At 36.6% G+C, this 20,173-nt stretch overlaps 1 protein-coding gene across 1 annotated transcript in view; it reads left to right on the top strand.

The window, feature by feature from the left end:
* Positions 1-20,173, top strand: part of SYT10 (synaptotagmin 10) — a 79,342-nt gene that overhangs the window by 44,124 nt on the left and 15,045 nt on the right. The window contains exon 3 of the mRNA XM_043968146.1: positions 676-1,243. Within this exon, the coding sequence (XP_043824081.1) occupies positions 676-1,243 (568 nt within the window). The remainder of the gene's footprint in view (positions 1-675; positions 1,244-20,173) is intronic.

Here is a 20,173-nt window from a genome sequence, read left to right as displayed (position 1 = left end):
AGCTATCTGACTAATGGAGAATGCTCAGTGAAAGCAGCAAAATTGGCATTACCACAGCAAGGCCCTTCAACACAGAAGGTGTCACCCTTCCTTATGTGTGCTATGGCCACACTTGTTCCTTGTATGCGTCCCTTCTATGCATCCACCCTGGCCACATGTGTGCCTTCCATGTGGTCACTCTTCCCATTCATGTATATATTTGTGGAAGGATGTGGCTTATAGGGGAAATGGTTTGTTGGTACTTAATAAATGCCTTTTATTTGAACTATTTATTTTCTTTATTAAATGTAAAGGTTCACGAGATATACTTTTAGGTGTTACAGACCCAGAAAGTATCAGTAATCTCAGTCTTTCTTTAGATAAATGCAGATAAATGAAACTTCAAACTTGAATATTTTATTTGCTTGTTACACATTTGGTGGCAAGTGTTCCTTTTGAGAATTGTTACACAAAGTGCCAAAAACTTGTAGAAAAATACCTAAATATGGGTCTAATTTGTAAGAAATATCTCTAGGTGAATTTCTTTGAAGATTGTTAGCTTGTCATATTTCTGCTTTTTGAAAAAAATTTGTTTAATTATGTAAAAGATGGGAAAAGTTATAGTTGTGTAACTTTTATCAACCTAAGCAGTGTTTGTGTGTGTGTGTATGTGTGTATGTTTGTGTGTACATGCAGGCATAATTCCTTCAGGAGGCATCTACCAAGGCAAATACAAGTGTCCAGTGTTGATTTTTCTGTGGGCACAGAACCAGTTTTATGGAGGGGAGAGACAACCACCAGCATTGGGAGAATAAAACCTGAGCTCTATAAACAGAAGTCAGTTGACTCTGAGGGCAGCGGGAAAGAAGATGTCAAAACTTGTGGGAAACTTAATTTTACTCTCCAATATGATTATGAAAATGAACTACTTGTTGTTAATATTATCAAAGCCTTAGATTTACCTGCAAAAGACTTCACAGGAACATCTGACCCCTATGTGAAAATATATCTTCTTCCAGATAGGAAAAAGAAGTTTCAGACCCGGGTACACAGAAAGACTTTAAATCCCTTATTTGAAGAAACCTTTCATTTTCCTGTAGCCTACGACCAACTGAACAACAGAAAACTACACTTAAGTATATATGATTTTGATAGATTTTCTAGACATGACATGATTGGGGAAGTGATTCTGGATAATTTTTTTGAAGTCTCTGATCTTTCCAGGGAAGCTACAGTGTGGAAAGATATCCATTGTGCAACTACCGTAAGTAATGGTTTCCTTCAATGTATTCATTTCCAGTAAAATGTTTCTTTGCACTTTCAGAACATTTGAGGTGATGTTCTACTTTTTACTTTTGAGCTGGATGGGAAGATTAAACAATCATCAAAACATCCCTATCATTACATATATATATATATATTAAGAATGCTATTCAGTGAGAGTTTTTATGTGAACATCTAATGTGGTAATCATGATAGTGATGGTGAAATTAGGTTCTTAGCGTAATATATAACAGTTTTTCTTGAACCTTAGATCTCAGTACAACCAAATAAAAATGCACTGAATTTAACTGTACAGCACAATTTAACTGTACATTTAACTATAATTGGTATGTAGCACCAAGTACCATTAAAATTCATAAAAAACTATTAAAACATTTAATATTAATAATAATATGGTAGGATATATGTAATATTAATTTTGAAACTTATTGACCTTGGTTTTGGCTTAAGATGTTCACTACCTTTTGATAGTGTATCAAAATGAGGGAAAAATCAATCAACAATGAGTAAAGCACGTACAGTGTGCCAGGCACTGTGCAGAGCATTAGAAAAATAAATACAAGTAGAAAGAAATCTTAAAACTTATATTCTAATGGAGAAGGCCAGGATATAAAAGGAAGCTCAAAGGGAAGAAGGGGAAATTACCCAGCTAGAGGGAACTGTAGAGAAAGTGGAAAAGGAGAATCACAAGGAATGTCTGGAAAGGAATAAAGATATGGGTAGCCTGAACATCCTCTTTAAAATGGAGATTCTTGGGGCAGCTAGGTGGCACAGTGGATAGAGTACCAGCCCTGGAGTCAGGAGGAACTGAGTTCAAATCCAGTCTCAGACACTTAACACTAGCTGTGTGACCCTGGGCAAGTCACTTAACCCCAATTGCCTCACCAAAAACAAACAAAAAAAAGGAGGTTCTTGAAGGAACAAGCCAATCAAAGGGAACAGCCACAAGGGACTTCCATTTTATGAGGGCTAGAGTGAGCCCCAGGGTAGAGAGCAGGATATTAATTTCCTATAAATTTGCCATGGAAAAGAGAGAATATGAATAAACTTGAAATATACAGCAGTTGACTTTTTTATTGCTGTTTTAAATTTTTATAGTCTAGCAGATTTACTTAGAAATCATGTTCATCCTATGCCCAAAGAGCTATAAAAGTGTGCATACCCTTTGATCCAGCAATACCACTACTAGGTCTATATCCCAAAAAGATTTTTTAAAAGGGAGAGATTGGGGGGGGGGGAGGGAAGAAGACCTGACCTGTACAAAAGTATTTATAGCAGCTCATTTTGTGGTGGTAAAGGATTGGAAATTGAGGCCATGTCCGTCAAACTGGGAAATGGCTGAACAAGTTGTGGTATATGAATGTAGTGGAATAATATTGTGCTATAAGAATTGACAAACATGGATTTCAGAAAAATGTGGAAAGACTTACATGAACTGATGGAAAGTGAAGTGAGCAGAACAAGTAGAACATTATACATAGTAACAGCAATGTTGTATGATAATAAACTATGAATGACCTCTTCTAAGCTATCCAATAATCTAAGACAATTTCTTTTTTAAAAAATTTTATTTTTTCCTTAATTTTCTCTCCCCCCACTGCCCACTAAGAAGGCAAGCAATTTGATATAGGCTATACATGGATCCAAGACAATTTCAAAGGATTCATGATGAGAACTGATGGAGTCTGAATGTAGATTGAAGCATACTATTTTCCCTTTATTACTTTTATGTGTGTTTTTTCTTTTGGTCTGTTTCTCCTTTCCCAATATGACTAATGTGAAAATATATTTTATGTGATAGTACATATATAACCTGTATCAAATTGCTTACCATCGTAAGGAGGAGGGAGGATAGAGTAGGATGGAGGGAGAAAATTCAGAACTCAACTTTTAAATAATGAATGTTAAAAATTTGTCTTTACATATAACTAGAAAAATTAAAATACTATTAAAAATAAAATTATAGGGGCAGCTAGGTGGCGCAGTGGATAGAGCACCGGCCCTGGAGTCAGGAGGACCTGAGTTCAAATCCGGCCTCAGACACTTAACACTTACTAGCTGTGTGACTCTGGGCAAGTCACTTAACCCCAATTGCCTCACTAAAAAAAAAAAAATAAAATAAAAATAAAATAAAATTATATACAAAAAAACACGTTCATCAATCTTAAAGAGTTTTAAAATATTAGTCTTCTTCAGGGGCATAAATAATCAGTAACAAAGAAAATCAAAAAGTTTTCTTAATCTTACATTACTTGGAAGTGTATTCCTTTATTTTTTTTTTGCGAATTTTTTTTTTTTTTTTGCGGGGCAATGAGGGTTAAGTGACTTGCCCAGGGTCACACAGCTAGTAAGTGTCAAGTGTCTGAGGTCAGATTTGAACTCAGGTACTCCTGAATCCAGGGCCAACGCTTTATCCACTGCACCACCTAGCTGCCCCGAGTGTATTCCTTTATTATGCTTACATTCAATATTTATTAATTTAGTATAAATAGTATAGATGAGTTGCAGTTAATACTTAGGCACTCTATGAGTTGAGTTGAAATGTTTTAATACAGTATCGCAGTATTGTCAATTGTTGAAATTTCATTTTAAAAAATTTTCCTAATGAGAGATCAAGGTATAGAAGGGAATTATGGAGAGGGATCATATTTCATATATACATACATATATACACACATATACACATACATGTACACACACATATACATAAATATAAGGACTTATTGAATTATTCCATTTTTCCCATTTATTTAGAATTTTATTTTCCCCAAATTACATGTAAAAACAAATTTTAACATTTATTTTTAAAAACTGTATTCCAAATTCCCTTTTTCCTTTCCTCCCCACCCCCTCCTTAAGAACTCAAGCAATTCAATATAGGTTATACATGTGTTGTCATGCAAAACATTTCCACATTAGTCAGGTTGTGAAAGAAAACAGACAAAAAAAAACTTTAGAAAAAAGAACTAAAAAAAATTAAGCCTCAAACTGTATTCAGATACCATCAATTATTTCTCTGGAGATGGATTGCATTTTTCCTAAGTCCTTCAGAGTTATATTTGGATCACTGTATTGCTGAAAAAATAACCCTAACCCTTTCTGTTTTAATACAGTGGATAGAGCACTGGACCTGGAGTCTGGGAGACCTTCCCTTAAAGTCTAATCTCAGACACTTACTAGCTGTGTGAACCTGGACAAAAAACTTAATCTCCCTTAGCCTCATTTCCTCATCTATAAAATAAGGATAATAATAGCACCTACCTCAAAGGGTTTGCTTTTTTTTTTTTTTTGCAGGGCAGTGAGGGTTAAGTGACTTGCCTAGGGTCACACAGCTAGTAAGTGTCAAGTGTCCGAGGTCAGATTTGAACTCAGGTCCTCCTGAATTCAGGGTCGGTGCTTTATCCACTGTGCCACCTAGCTGCCCTCGCTCATAGGGTTTTGAGAATCAGATGAGATGACATTTGTAAAGCTCTTTGCAAACCTATCAATATTTGAAGTTTCTAGCTAAGTTACTGTTCCTTCTGTGGATAATTGATGAAAAGAGTGCCTTTAAAATTTTCTAAGTAAAAAAAAGGGGAAAAGAAAAAAGATAAAGTTTTATTTTATAAAACTCTACCTTTACTCTTTGTCTTTATCTCTGTTTACCATTTCATTTTACCACTTAGTCTCTCCTAGAGAAGATCCATTGTTTCTTATTCTCCTTTTAGTCTCTTCCATTAACCTATTTCTCTATTTTTTAAAAATCAGTATTGGATGGTTTTAATGACTACTGCTTTATAATATGGCTTGAGGTTTGGGAATACTATTTCCTATTTGTCCCCACCTCTTTTCCTTATTTCCCTTGATATTCAAGATCTTTTCTTTTTCTAATGAATTTTGTTATTATATTATCAAGTTCTATAAAGTATCCCTTGGTAATTTGATTGACATGGCTTAAATGCTGAATATTCCTCTAGCTATTTAAGTTCTTTATTTCTTTAAAGAGTACTTTGTAATGGAATTAATATGTCTTTTATGTCCTTTAGTAGATTGATCCCCAGATATTTTATGCATTTTGTAGTTATTTAGAATGGGACTTCCCTATTTTCACTTCTTGTCTTTTGTTATTGTTATATAGAAATATAGTTGATGTTTGAGGGCTTATAACTATATGAAAAATTATAAGTTTAGAAAAATTATAATTGGGCCGTAAGTCCCTTCGTGGTCGCCATTCAAATGTAAAAATATTTTAACTGACTAGGGCTAATTTGGTGGGCCTAATTTGACTGGGGTACTTAATCTGGGACTGTTGACTAACTGGCTATCTGACTGCTATTAATTTAATATGGGCCATTTATAAAGTTCCACCACACTGCTCCACTTCTAAAATTGATAAGCAAAAGATTAAGAAGCCTCTTCCATTTATTAGCAGAGGGCTTATTTATGAGATACAATTTAAAATTAAGAATACAGGGAAATAAAATGTACAACCTGACTGCGTTCCAGCGTGTCTCTTTCTACCTGCTGTGCCTGGAACTTTTTTAACCTTCTCCTGTGTACCAACGGACCTTCTTCTAGCATTCCCCTCACTGAAAAGCCCCCCTGCTCCATATCAGCCTCCATCCCTTCCTTGCTCTTAGCTTTTTCTCCTTCCCCCATCTTTTAGTGCTTTCTCCAACCTGTACCCTGTGCTGACTGCTTCTGTGCTCTCCACCACCTTCCTTGCTTTCTCCAACCTGCTGTACCATCTCCTGTTCTGTCTGTCTGCTCCATCCACCATCCCCCTTTAGCATCTAACTCTCCCGTATGTATATCTTCCTTCTCTCTACTCAAACCTTGGGGCTCCTTGCGCCCCCCCCCCCACACCAAGCTAATCTGCCAGCTGCACTACTGCTGCAGCTGGGGGGATGCTCGAGCATCCGGTGCATACCACTTCCAGGGCTTCAGGGGCCCATGCCCCATGCTGTGCACCCAGGGACCTCTGCACAGGCTACGCCAGAGGCCGGCCTGGATGAGCCCAGGATCTCTTGGATAGATCCTCAGGGCAGAGGGAGCTGGGGCTTTCCCCACTAGCCATCTGACCTGGCATCTTGTACAGCTCACGGGGCCTTTTTGGCTCAACTGAAGTGGAGGGGGAGGGGCACCAGCCCCTCCCACACAGAGAAGAAAAACCTGAGGGCCTAAGGCTTTCTAATCTCAGCCCAAAGGTAGGGTCCCCAAATCAAAATAAATTTCCACACCATACAAGGAAGAGGGGTGGGAATACTGCATTCTGATTAGCTAGTTTTTATGCACAGATTGTAACTCTTGAGTAAGCGGAGGGTCCAGTTGCATGAGGGACTAGGGTATAAAACAGGGCCTGCGAGTCCCCTTTCTGGGCACCCACTAGCTGCACACTAGGGTGCCCCCTTCTCACAAGAAGGGAATAAAGAGCCTTTGTCACTTCGCTGCTGAGTTCCCAAGAATTATTGAGAAGAGGATGGATTTTTCCCTCACAATTGGAGGTTACACCGAGATGTAAGGAGCTGCAGGGCCCTCCGGGTTCCAGCACTTCCAGTGCTCTTCGCCAGCGATGGTTGGAGCCCGGAGGGGGGTCACCCCCAACTCCTGAGTCCAAGGAACTCAGCAGAGACGTCACAAATGCAGGGTGGAGCATGCTCACTAAGGGGGTAAGAATTTATCAAAACAGGGACTGCTATGTGGAGGAAGGAAAAGCCAGCACTCTGGTTTGTTAGGCTCATGGTGGGGAGTCACTGTAGGGGTATTGGGTGAATTTATGAATGAAAGCTTACCTCCCAGGATTGTGAGGATAGAGCAAAATGTTATGGGGGAAAATGGGGTAAGGGTTTGGGGTAGGAGCTTGGGGTCCTTAGGAATTCCTCTTTAAAGAATTACACCCTCTTGCACACAAAAGCAGTGAAAATAAGATGGTAATTTATTTAGGGAAGGGAAGGGAAACCATGAAAGAAATCCTTGGACTTCTCGTGGGGAGAGAGGTATGGCACAAAGCATGTGGCTTTTGAGATATCAGTTTCCTCAAGTAGGAGACTGGCAGGTACTTTTATAGAGGACTAATGGAGGGCAGGGTGACCATCTGACTGTGGAAAGTTCCGTTAGTGAGGGAGGACCATTCCCCATGAGGAGGGGGGGAATTGGGTGAGGGGTGGCTATGGATCTCTCAAGCCATCTCTTTCTTCAGGACACAAAGGAAGCAGCCACACCTAATCTTATTGCCCCAGGGTTGAGGGGTGCTAGAATGAAGGGTGGGGAACTGATTCCACTTGGGGTATCTGCCCTCTGGTTTAGTTTCTCAAGGAGAAGATTCCTTGATGTGTCCCAGAGAAACTTCTGGGGTACTCTGGGCCCCTTGACACTGGCATGTGTTACATATAGTCTTATAGTTTAGCTAATGTTTCATTTATGAATTTGGATCCTGTGGCATTTGGAACATATAAGTCTAGTATTATTTTTGGTTGGTTGTGGTTTCTTTCATCATAATTTCCTTGTTTATCCTTTTTTTAAAATAAAAATGTTTGCTTTTGCTTTCTGTGATAGCATGATTGTAACTCCTACTTTTTTTTATTAATCTGACACGTTTTTTTCAATGCCTTAGTTTTTTTTTTTGTTTGTTTGTTTTGTTTTGTTTTTTGGGTTTTTTTGCAGGCAATGGGGGTTAAGTTACTTGCCCAGGGTCACACAGCTAGTAAGTGTCAAGTGTCTGAAGCCGGATTTGAACTCAGGTACTCCTGAATTCAGGGCCGGTGCTTTAACCACTGTGCCATCTAGCTGCCCCTCAATGCCTTAGTTTTATTCTTTGTACAGCTTTGTTTTTTAAAATGTGTTTCTTTTAAGCAATAGATTGTAAGGTTTTGTTTTCTTATCTAATCTGTCACTCTTTTTCATTTTGTTGCATTATTGTCATTCAATTTAAAGTTGTGAGTTGTTTTGTTGTGGGAACGCAGTGGGACCCCAAGAAACCTAAAGATTCCAATCCCCTAGGTCAAGGGAAAAACAGCTCTGTCTCCCACCTCAGCTAAGAGGTGTGAAAGAGCAAGATCCCAGTATACAGATAAGCAATACCAAGGTCTGCAAGATAGTATGTAGTATATTAATGTATGCTGCATATCCTGCTGATACCCCATTATCAAAGATCCCATCCTAGTTATCTGGCTCCAGTTTTTGCATTTCCTCTTGCTTTGTAATTCCCTCTCCTTTCTTTGTTTTGTAAAGATACAAAAGAATAGATCTCTTAATCCAGTGGGATAGTCACCATAGACATCTGTCCCCCAGCCATATTTTCCTCTCTCCTAATAAATCTCTTTTTATTTTATAAGATTCATGATGAGCCTCCAATTCTTGTGGTGAGCTAGCCCCCTGATCCAGGTTGCAAGTCCCCCCCAACAGTTTGTTTTCCTCCATCTGTCTAATATTATTTAAAAATAATTTTCTTTGGCAGGGTAATGAGGGTTAAGTGACTTGCCCAAGGTCACACAGCTAGTAAGTGTCAAGTGTCTGAGGCTGGATTTGAACTCAGATCTTCCTGAATCCATTGTACCACCTAGCTGCCCCAGTTTATTCTTTTTTATGATGGCTCTATTCCTAATGACTCTTTTCTCCTCACCTCTGATCTCTCCCAACTCCATTTGTTACTCCTTTCTTTTCCTTTGGTATTCTGCTTAATAATTCCTTTTTCTTTCCTGTTTTTATCTTTTCATTTGATTCTTCCCCTCTTTTTTCTTCTCAAACAGATTCTTCTTTCCTCTCCTCCCCTTCAGTTAGTTCTTATAAGGTTTTTTAATTTTAATTTTTTTGCATCCTTTTCCTGAGAGGATTTCTTTGTTTACTCATTCTCTAGTTCATGGCCACTATGCTCTCTATTCTTTGTATTCCTCATTGAATCAAAACTTGTGAGCCACCCATTGTTTTCCCCCTCTCTGCAGTTTTTGTCACTGTCTGGCAGAGCTCATCCTAGGTATACCCTATTTTCCATTATGCCACACCCAGAAAAATTTCAGTTCTTGCCACTGATAGAGAGTACACTGCCCCATGGCAGAACTCCCTCTTCCCAGTAACACTCCTTATATCTTTAAATATGCAGCCACATACTGAACTATGCCCTCCCGCTGGTCACCTTCCTTCCTCATTTGACTCAAAATCTCCTCTCTGTGACCATACTCTGTGTCCAAACCCACTCCTCTAGGCACCAGTTGCCCCCAGGACCTCAACTCCTCCCTACTTCCCAGACCAGATGAATAGTTTTTTTCAAGCACCAAATCTCTGAGGACAACTCCCTGATGGAAGGTACCCATCACAGAACAGCTTTCTTCACTGGAACCCCCTCCCACCACCAAAACAAGGCCACCCCCTTCTTCACTTGAATGTATCAGTCCCTCCTCCTGCCTCTGTTCCTATTCTCCTGTAGCCTCTTGAGTAACTTTCTCCTCATTGCTAGCCCCATATTTGACAGGAGCACAACACATACTCCTCTTTATCCCCCTTCCCCTCTTCCATGTACCATTATGTTATGGGAAAATAGATGGGGGTTTGGGAAAGAGATGGGGATTGGGATAGAGGTTCTTAGAAATTCCTCTTTAAAGAATTACACCCTCCTGCACACCAATCCAATTAGAATAAAATAATAGTTTATTTAGGGTGCTAGGGAAAGGAGAACAAGAGAAAAATCCTTGGACTTCTTCTCATGGGGAGAAGGCATGGCACAGAGGCGCAGCTCTGAGATACCTATCTCCTCAAGCAGGAGACAGGCAAATACTTTTATAGAGGTCCAATGGTGATTGGATAAGGTCTGAGTGTGGAAAGTTCCCTTATTGAGGGAGGATGATCCCCCACTGGTGGTGGCTGGGGGAAGTTGTGTGAGGGGTGGCTCTGGATCTCTCAAGCCACCTCTGTCCTCCTCATGCCACAAAGGTAGCAGCCACACCTAATCTTATCTCCCCCAGGAGTGGGGGAGACTGGAATGAAGGGTGGTGGTCCTGGAGCTAGATTAATCCAGATCCAGTGCTGCTTATATCTTTAGGTGTGTCTGTCCTTTGGTTGAGTTTCTCAAGGAGAAGGTTCTTTTGATTTACCCCATAAAACTTCTAGGGTACCCAGGGCCATTCAAATGAGGTACCCAGGCCCATAACAGTTTTGATGATTTCTTCTTTGAGGTACAGTTAGTGATCTGGTACTGCTAGACCACCTTCACTTTTTTTCATTGATTCCCTTGATATTCTTGACTTTTTGTTCTTCCAGATGAATTTTGGCATTTTTTCTAGCTCCAAAAATAATTCTTTGGCAGTTTGATTGGTATGGCATATTAACGTAGATAGAATTGTTACTTTTATTATATTGGCCTACCCATGAACGATTAATATTTATCCAGTTATTTAGATCTGTCTTTATTTGTGTAAAAAGTGTTTTGTAATTATTTTCATATAGTTTCTGTGTGTCTTAGCAGGTAGATTCCCAAGTATTGTATACAGGGTGGGCCAAAAGTCACAATATTTTAGCAACTTTTTGAAGATTTTTTCTTTACTTTTCATCATTTAAGAGATTTGATTTTCCCCACATATGTAAATTAATTTCCTATATATACTGTATATGATACTATGGTATTATAAGTTAAAAACAAAAATTAAAGGAGTTATTAAATATTGAAACCTTCGGTTTTTGGCCAACCCTGTACTTTCTGCATTTATTTTAGATATAATTTTCTCTCTATTCCTGCTGGGTTTTGTTGATAATGTAATGATTATTTTATATCTCACAACTTTGCTGAAGTTGTCAATTGTTTCCATTAGTTTTTTAGTTGGTTCTCTAGAATTCTTTAAGTATACCATAATCTCATCTGCAAAGAATATTACTTTTATTTCCTCATTTCCTTTGCTTATTCCTTCCATTTCTCTTTTTTTGGTCTCATTGCTATAGCTAGCACAATATTGTTGATAATGCTGATAATGGACATACTTGCTTCACCCCTGATATTATAGAAGAGGTTTCAAGTTTATCCCTGTTACAGATAATTCTTGCCCTTGATGTTAGATATATTCTATTTAAGATTTTAAGAAAAATTCCATTAACTTGTATACTTTCTTATGTTTTTAATTGGAAAGAGTATCATATTTTCCAAAAGCTTTTTCTGCATCTATTGATATAAATTTATTATTTTTGTTGTTATTGATATGGTCAATCATGCTTACAGTTTTCCTAACATTGAGCCAGACTTGCATTCTTGATATAAATTCAGCCCAGAATATATTGTATGAGGGGCAGCTAGGTGGCGCAGTGGATAGAGCACTGGCCCTGAAGTCAGGAGTACCTGAGTTCAAATCCGGCCTCAGACACTTAACACTTACTAGCTGTGTGACCCTGGGCAAGTCACTTAACCCCAATTACCTTATTTAAAAAAAATAAAAAAGAATATATTGTATGATATTTGTGATATATTGCCATAATCTCCTTGCTAGTATTATATTTAAAATTTTTGCATCAATATTGATTAGGGAAATTGACCTATAGTTTTCTTTCTCTGTTTTGCTCTCCATGATTTAGGTATCAAGACCATATTTATATAATAAAAGTAATTCTTTACCTATTTTTTCAAACACTTTGTATAGTATTGGAATTAATTGTTCTTTAAATGTTTTGTTGAATTCACTTTGTTGTAGTTTTATCTCTTGCGGTAAAATTATTTATGGCATAGATTAATGTTGCAAGTTTTAGCTGAATCATTTGGGAGGGGCCACACCTGGCCCACCCTGAGATTACGTATGCTACTGAGAAGGACCTCCCCTTTTGGGGGAGGAGAAACTGAACACCACCAGAAGGGAGGCAACTTGCGGTAGGCGGGGCGTGTTCAAAAGTTCTCACTCTTTCGGCCTAGCAAGCAGTCTGGTGGCATCCTGGACCTGTCGGTGGCATGCATTTTACTCTGTTTCAGGCGACTGCTCTTCTAACGAGCAACTGTAGACTGACCAGGGTTCGTGAGTTTTAATTAAAGAAAACCATAAATTCCTTTGAACTAGCTTAATTGGGAACGCTCTAGCATTGGAGTTAAGCCTATCTATCTGTATTTTCTACTTCCTTAATTGGTTTCATGTTTGTGGTTTAATTAATTCCCAAGTAATAAAACCTGATCCTCTATGAACTAAAGTTCAGAGGCTCCTTTTCTTATTGGCCTGGGAGGAATATATATAAAAAGAAAAGTTCAAAGGGGCGATTAAACCTAAAAGAGTCCCTCATGTTTCTAGGACCCCAATATTAAGGCGAGTCACTCTGTATATCAAATTTTGGCCCTCACACTCTAAAGCCAGCACTATCTTATTTCAGGTTTGATGTTGGGACAAAATCAGACATTCATGAGTCACTAGTAGGGGGAGGGTTTGGTGTCTAATTCTTTGCCCTAATACAGCAAATTTATGCAGTAAGAATATCCAGAAAGGATACTGTGGATCTTCACTTCTCTAGATGCACTCCCCCACCCCCATCTCATATCTGGAAATGTGTGTCTGATCATTCAAGCCATCAGGGTACAGTGGTTTATGTTTTCTTGAGTATCTACTAAGTCTGAGAGGTCCCAAGTTCACATTGTTTGGGCTTTCTACTGTTGATGGACCAGGATATATCAGAGAAGCTGGGGTAAATCTGGTTTTGTGAGGAGAGGAATCTTCACCAGAGAAGCCACCAGAGAAACTGGTGCCAAAGGAAGTTGTGTGGGAATCATATGTGGTTTGTGTGTCTGGATAAGGTGAAGTATGTCAGGAAACTGCTGTCCTACCACACTTGTAAATCCATCTGGTCCTAGATTTTGTTTTTTTTAATCTCTTAGAGAACTCATTTATGGCTTCAATTTCTTTTTCTAAGTTATGCTTACTGAAGTTTTCTATTTCCTTTTCTGTTTCTCTGAGCAATTTATAGTTTATTAATACTCATCCATTTCCCTTAAATTGTCATTTTTATTGGCACACAGTTGCACAAAATACCTCATAATAATTACTTTAATTTCATTTTCTTTGGTTTTTCATTTACCCTTTTCATTTTTCATACAGGTAATTTGTATTTCTTTCTTTAAAAAAATTAGCTAATGATTTATCTATTTTAATGACTTCCCCCCTAGTTTTATTTCCCAGTTCAATTTTTTCTATTAACTTTATAAACTTTATAAGTATAAAGTTTTATATGTAAACTCTCCTTTTATTGTCAAGATTTCTATTTCTATTTAATTGGGTATTTTTAATTAGCTATTTTTCTAGAGTGTTTTTTTAACTTCATGCCCTTTATTGTTCTGGTCTTTTTCCTTTTTATTGATGTAAATGTTAAGTGATATAATTTTCTCCTAAGTACTTCTTTGGTTACATCCCACATTGTTATGTTATGTCATTTGATGTCATTATATTTAATGAAATTATTGATTTTTAAAAATAATTTGTTCTTTGGCCTATTAATTCTTTAGGATTAAATTAATTTGAAATTAATTTTTAATATGGGTTTAAAAGACCATTTAAAAATGTTCATTAAATAATTTTTCAATTTATTATTTATTTTTGGCATTCTTTTCTTTTTAAATTTTGAGTTCCAAATTCTCTTCCTCCCTCCTATCACCTTTCCTACCCACTGAGAAGTCAATCAATATATCAATTAGCCATGTGAAATCATGTAAAACATGTTTATATATTAGCTATATTTCAAAAAAAGCAAGAAAAATAAACAAAGTGAGAAAATTATACATCAGTTTGAACTCAGAGTTCATCAGTTCTCTCTCTGGAAGTAAATAGCATTTTTCATCATGTGTCCTTTGGAACTCTCTTGAACCATTGTATTGATCAGAACAGTCTTTCACAGTTGATCATCTTTACCACATTGCTATTACTCTGTACAGTGATCCCCTGGTTCTTGTCACTTCACTTTGCTGTTGTTCATACAGGTCTTGCCATGTTTTTCTGAACCCCACACCCTTGTCATTTCTTATAGTAATCCATCATGATCATATGTTACAACTTGTTTAGCCATTCCCTAATTGATGGGTATCCTCTCAGTTTCCAAGAATTTGCCACCACAGAAAGAGGTGCTACAAATGTGTGTGTGTGTGCGTGTCCTTTTCTTTTTTCTTTGATCTCTTTAGGATGTAGAATTAGTAGTGCTATTGCTGGATCAAAGGATAGGCACAGTTTTAAAGCCCTTCAGACATTTTCCCAAATTGTTCTACAGAATGATTGGACCAGGTCAATACTATACCGACAATTCATTAGTGTGCCCATTTCCCCCTCATCCTTTCTTCCATTTGTCATTTCTGATAAGTGTGAAGTGGCTGGCACCTCAGAGTTGTTTTAATTTACTTTTCTCTAATCAAGTAGTAATTTACAGAATTTTTACATATGACTATAGATAGCTTTGATTTCTTCTGAAAACTGCCATTTAAATCCTTTGACCATTTATCAATTAGGGAATGGCTCTTTTTTAAAATATAAATTTGACTCAGTTATATACTCAATATATATTTGAGAATCAAGGTCTTTATTCTTTCTTGGTTTTTTTTTGTCAGGGGGTCTACATTTTCTTTTTTTAAATCAGAAAAGTATTTTATTATTTTATAGTTACATGTAGAGATAGTTTTCAACTTTGTTTTTATAAGATTTCTAGTTTCAAATTTTTCTCCCTTCCTCCCTTCTCTCCCCCCTCCCCAAGACAACAAGCAATCTGATATAGGTTATATATGTACAATCATATTAAATCTATTTCTGCATTAGTCATGCTATGAAAGAAGAAGTAGAGCAAAAGGGAAAAATCTTAAAAAAGAAAAACAAAAAAAATAGAAATAGTATGGTTCAATCTGCATCTAGATGCCACAGTTCTTTTTTTCTGGATGTGGAGAGCATTTTCCATCATGAGTCCTTTGGAAATATCTTGGACCATTGTATTGCTAAGAAGAGTCAAGTCTATCACAGTTGATAAACACACAATGTTGTTGATACTGTGTACAATGTTCTCCTGGTTCTGCTCATCACACTCAGAATCAGTTCATCCAGTCCTTCCAGGTTTCTCTGAAATTGGCCTGCTCATCATTTCTTACAGCACAATAGTATTCCATTACATTCATATACCACAACTTGTTCAGCCATTCCCCAATTAATGGGCAGCCCCTCAATTTCCAATTCCTTGCCACCACAGAAAGAGCAGTAATAAATATTTTTGTACTTGTGGGTCCTTTTCCATTTTTTATGATCTCTTTGGGAATTTATCATCTCTTCAGTATTGTTGAGTCAAAGGGTATACACAGCTTTATAGCCCTTTGGGCATAGTTCCAAATTGCTCTCCAGAATGGTTGAATTAGTTTACAGCTCCACCAACAATGCATTAGTGTTCCAATTTTTCCACAGCTTTTCCAACATTTATTATTTTCCTTTTTTGTCATATTAGGTACCAGGTGGTACCTCAGAGTTGTTTTAATTTGCATCTCTCTAATCAGTAGTGATTTAGAGCATTTTATCATATGGCAATAGATAGCATTGATTTCTTCATCAGAGAACTGCCTGTTCGTATCCTTTGACCATTTCTCATTTGGGGAATGACTTGGATTCTTATAAATTTGATTTAGTTCCTGATATATTTTAGAAATGAGGCCTTTAGGGGGCAACTAGATGGCGCAGTGGATAAAGCACCGGCCCTGGATTCAGGAGGACCTGAGTTCAAATCCAGCCTCAGACACTTGACATTTACTAGCTGTGTGACCCTGGGCAAGTCACATAACCCCCATTGCCTGAAAAAAAAAAAGAAATGAAAATCAGAAACGCTGGCTCTAAAAATTGTTTCCCAGCTTTCTGCCTCCCTTCTAATTTTGGATGCATTGCTTCTGTTTGTACAAAAACTTTTAAATTTAATGTAATCAAAATCATCCATTTTGCATTTCATAATATTCTCTATCTCTTGTTTGGTCATTAACTGTTCTCCTTTGCAAAGATCTGAAAGGTAGACAGTTCCTCTCCTAATTTATCTATGGTATCACCTCTTATGTCTAAATCATGTACCCATTTTGACCTTATTTTTAAGGTGTAAGATGTTGGTCTATGCCTAGTTTCAGCCATACTATCTTCCAGTTTTCCCAGCAGTTTTTGTCAAATATTGAGCTCCTATCCCAGAAGCTGGAGCCTTTCGGTTTATCAAACAGTACACTACTGAACTAATTTACTACTATGTCTCCTGTGTCTAACCTATTCCACTGATCCACCACTCTATTTCTAAGGCAGTACCAAATAGTTTTGATGAGTGCCGCTTTATAGTAAAGCTTCAGATTTGGTACAGCTAGCTCACCTCCCTGTGCATTTTTTTCTCAGTAGTTCCCTTGATATTCTTGACCTTTTGTTCTTCTGGATGAATTTTGTTATTATTTTTTCTAGTTCTATAAAATAATTTTTAGGTAGTCTGATTGGTATGGCACTGAATAAGTAAATTAATTTAGGTAGAATTGTCATTTTTTATTATGTTAGCTCGGTCTATCCATGAGCAATTGATATTTTACCAATTATTTAGATCTGATTTTATTTGTGTGAAAAGTATTATGTAATTGTGTTCAGATAGTTCTTGGGTTTGTCTTGGCAAGTAGACCCCCAAGTATTTTATATTGTCTACCATTGCTTTAAATGGAATTTCTCTTTCTATCTCTTGCTGCTGGACTTCGTTGGTCATGTATAGAAATGCTGATGATTTATGTGGATTTATTTTATATCCTGCAACTTTGCTAAAGTTGTTAATTGTTTCAAGTAATTTTTGACTTGATTCTCGAGGATTCCTTAAGTATACCTCATATCATCTGCAAAGAGTGATAGTTTTGTTTCCTCCTTGCCTATTTTAATTCCTTTTTTCTTCTCTGATTGCTAAAGCTAACATTTCTAGTACAATATTAAATAGTAGAGGTGATAATTGATATCCCTGTTTCACCCCTGATCTTATTGGGAAGGCCTCTAACTTATTCCCATTACATATAATGTTTGCTGATGGTTTTAGGTAGATACCGCTTATTATTTTAAGGAAAACTCCACCTATTCCTATGCTCTCTAGTGTTTTTATTAGGAATGAGTACTGTATTTTGTCAAAAGCTTTCTCTGCATCTATTGAGATAGGGTCTACATTTTCTTTTGCAATATGGTTAATATGGAAATGTCTTGCATGATGGCACATGTACGATCTGTATCAAATTACTTGCCTTCTAAAGGAGGGGGTAACATAGGAAGGGAAAGAGAATTTGGAACTCAAAATTTTGGAAAAATGAATGTTAATTTTTATTTTACATGTAATTGAGAAAATAATTAAATTAAAAATATGAAATGTCCCTACAGTGCATTAAAATCATATTTAATGAAAGGAAATATAGATTAAAAAGGAAGCTAAATAATTTAATCCTAAAGAATAGAACTAATCAATAATTTAATTAATAGATAATAACAGGATAAAGCACCGGCCCTGGATTCAGGAGTACCTGAGTTCAAATCCAGTCTCAGACACTTGACACTTACTAGCTGTGTGACCCTGGGAAAGTTATTGTAATCTAATGTTTGATCCTAGCTTTTGGAACAAAACTTCATTTTACATGATTTACATATAAAGGGTGCTACCATAATCAAAATTAGGGGAGGATGGAATAGTTTACCTGTCAGATCTATGGATAATGGAAGAATTTAGACCCCCAAAAGAGAGAGCAATATGAATGTAAAATGGATCATTTTGTTATATAAAATTAAAAAGGTTTTGCACAAACAAAACCAATGCATCTAAAATTATGAAAAAAACTGGAAAAATTTATAGCAAGCATACCTGATAAAGGCCTCATTTCTTAGATAGTGAACTCAGTCAAATTTATAAGAATATAAGTTTCGCCAAATGATAAATGGTCAAAGGATATGAAAAGGAAGTTTTAAGACTAAGAAGTCAAAGCTATCTATGGTCACTTTAAAATGCTCTAAATTACTATTGATTAGAGAAATGTACATTAAAGTAACTCTGAAATACCACCTCACACCTATCAGATTGGCTAATATCACAGAAAAGAAAAATGATAAACATTGTAGAGGATGTGGGAAAACTAAGACACTCATTATTAGTGGATTTGTGAATTGATCCACCCATTCTGGAGAGCAATTTGGAACTATGCTCAAAGGTCTATAAAACTGTGTATACCCTTTGATCCAGAAATACCACTCCTAGGTATCTATCCCAAAGAGATTCAAAAAAGAGAAAAGGCTCTCTATCTATACAAAATACTTATAGCAGCTTTTATTATGGTGGCCAAGATTTGGAAATTAAGGGGATGTCCATCAGTTGGGGAAATGCTGAACAAGTTTTAGTATGTGATTATCATAGAATATTAATGAACAAGAAATGACAAGCAGGTTGATTTCAGAAAAGCCTAGAAAGACCTACATGAATTGATGCAAAATGAAGTGAGCAGAACCAAGAGAATGTTGTATACAGTAACAGCAATATTGTACAATGAAATGTCCATGACTTAGCTATTCTCAGCAATACAATGATCCAAAACAATGCCAAAGCACTTGTGATGAAAAATGCTTTCAACTTCTAGAGAAAAACTGAAATTGTCTGAATACAGACCAAAGCATATTATGTTTCACTTTCTTTTTCTTCTAGTCTTCTTGCACAAGATGACTAATATAGAAATGTTTTACATGATTGCACATGTATAACCTATATCAGATTGTTTACTATTTAAGGGAGGAGTGTTAGAAGGGAGTGAGGGATAGAATTTGGAATTTTAAAATCTAAAAAAAAAACAATGTTAAAAATTATTTTTACATATAATTAGGGTGAAAATAAAATATTTTATTAAAAAAGATGACAACAAGACAAACATACTAATCTCTGTGGGATACAGCCAAAGCAATACTTAGCAATACTTTGCGAAAAAATTTTATTTCTAAAAAATTTTATCACCTGAAAGCCATGATTAAAAATAATCTAAACATAATCTTTCAAGAAATTACCAAAGAAAACTGCCCTGATATCCTAGAAGCAGAGGGTAAAATAGTAATTATTTTGGTCACACCAGGAATAAGTTTATATGATTCAAATATATAAAACTAAGCACCATTCCCCAATAGATAATGGGCCAAATGATATGAACAAGTATTCTTCAAAGGAAGACATATAAGTTATCAACAACCACATAAAAATCACTAATATTTAAGAAAATGCAAATAAAAGCAACTTTGAGTTTCTACTTCATACCGTCTGTCTGGTTAAGATGAGAGAAGAGTAAAATAACAAATGTTGGAAAAACAGACACACTAATGAGTAGATCTTTGAATTGGCCCAGCCATTCTGGAAGTAATAACTGTGTTCTAAAAGTCAGTATCTCTTACTGTGATAGTCCAAAATTGGAAACTAAGGGAATAGTCTCCAAATGGGGATTGTGGGCAAATGAATGTAATAGAATAGTATTGCACCATTAAAAGTTGTAAAATGAACAAATTAAGATAATACTCAGAGGTGGGGGGGAAGCTAGGTGGCGCAGTGGATAGAGCACCGGCCCTGGAGTCAGGAGGACCTGAGTTCAAATCCAGCCTCAGACACTTAACACTTACTAGCTGTTCTTAACCCCAATTGCCTCACTAAAAAATAATAATAATAATAATAATACTGGGAAGACCTCTTTGAACTGATAAAAAGTGAAGTAAGGAGAATCAGGAGATCAATTTATATAAAAACAACATTACAGAAAAAACAACTTTGAAAAACTTTTAGAACTCTGATCAGCATAATAATAAGCCAAGTCCAGAAGGCTACAGATGAAACCTAACTGGTGATGGACTTAAAATGCAGAAAAAGGCACACATTTTCAAGCATGGACTTTATCTTTTCTTCTTTTGGATCAGTTTGGTGGGGGGCACAGAAGGAGGAATGGATTACAAATGAGAAAATAAAT

This window comes from Dromiciops gliroides, chromosome 5 (genome assembly GCF_019393635.1).
Source record: "Dromiciops gliroides isolate mDroGli1 chromosome 5, mDroGli1.pri, whole genome shotgun sequence".
Taxonomy (NCBI): domain Eukaryota; kingdom Metazoa; phylum Chordata; class Mammalia; order Microbiotheria; family Microbiotheriidae; genus Dromiciops; species Dromiciops gliroides.
This window is presented reverse-complemented; position numbering and strand designations above follow the sequence as displayed.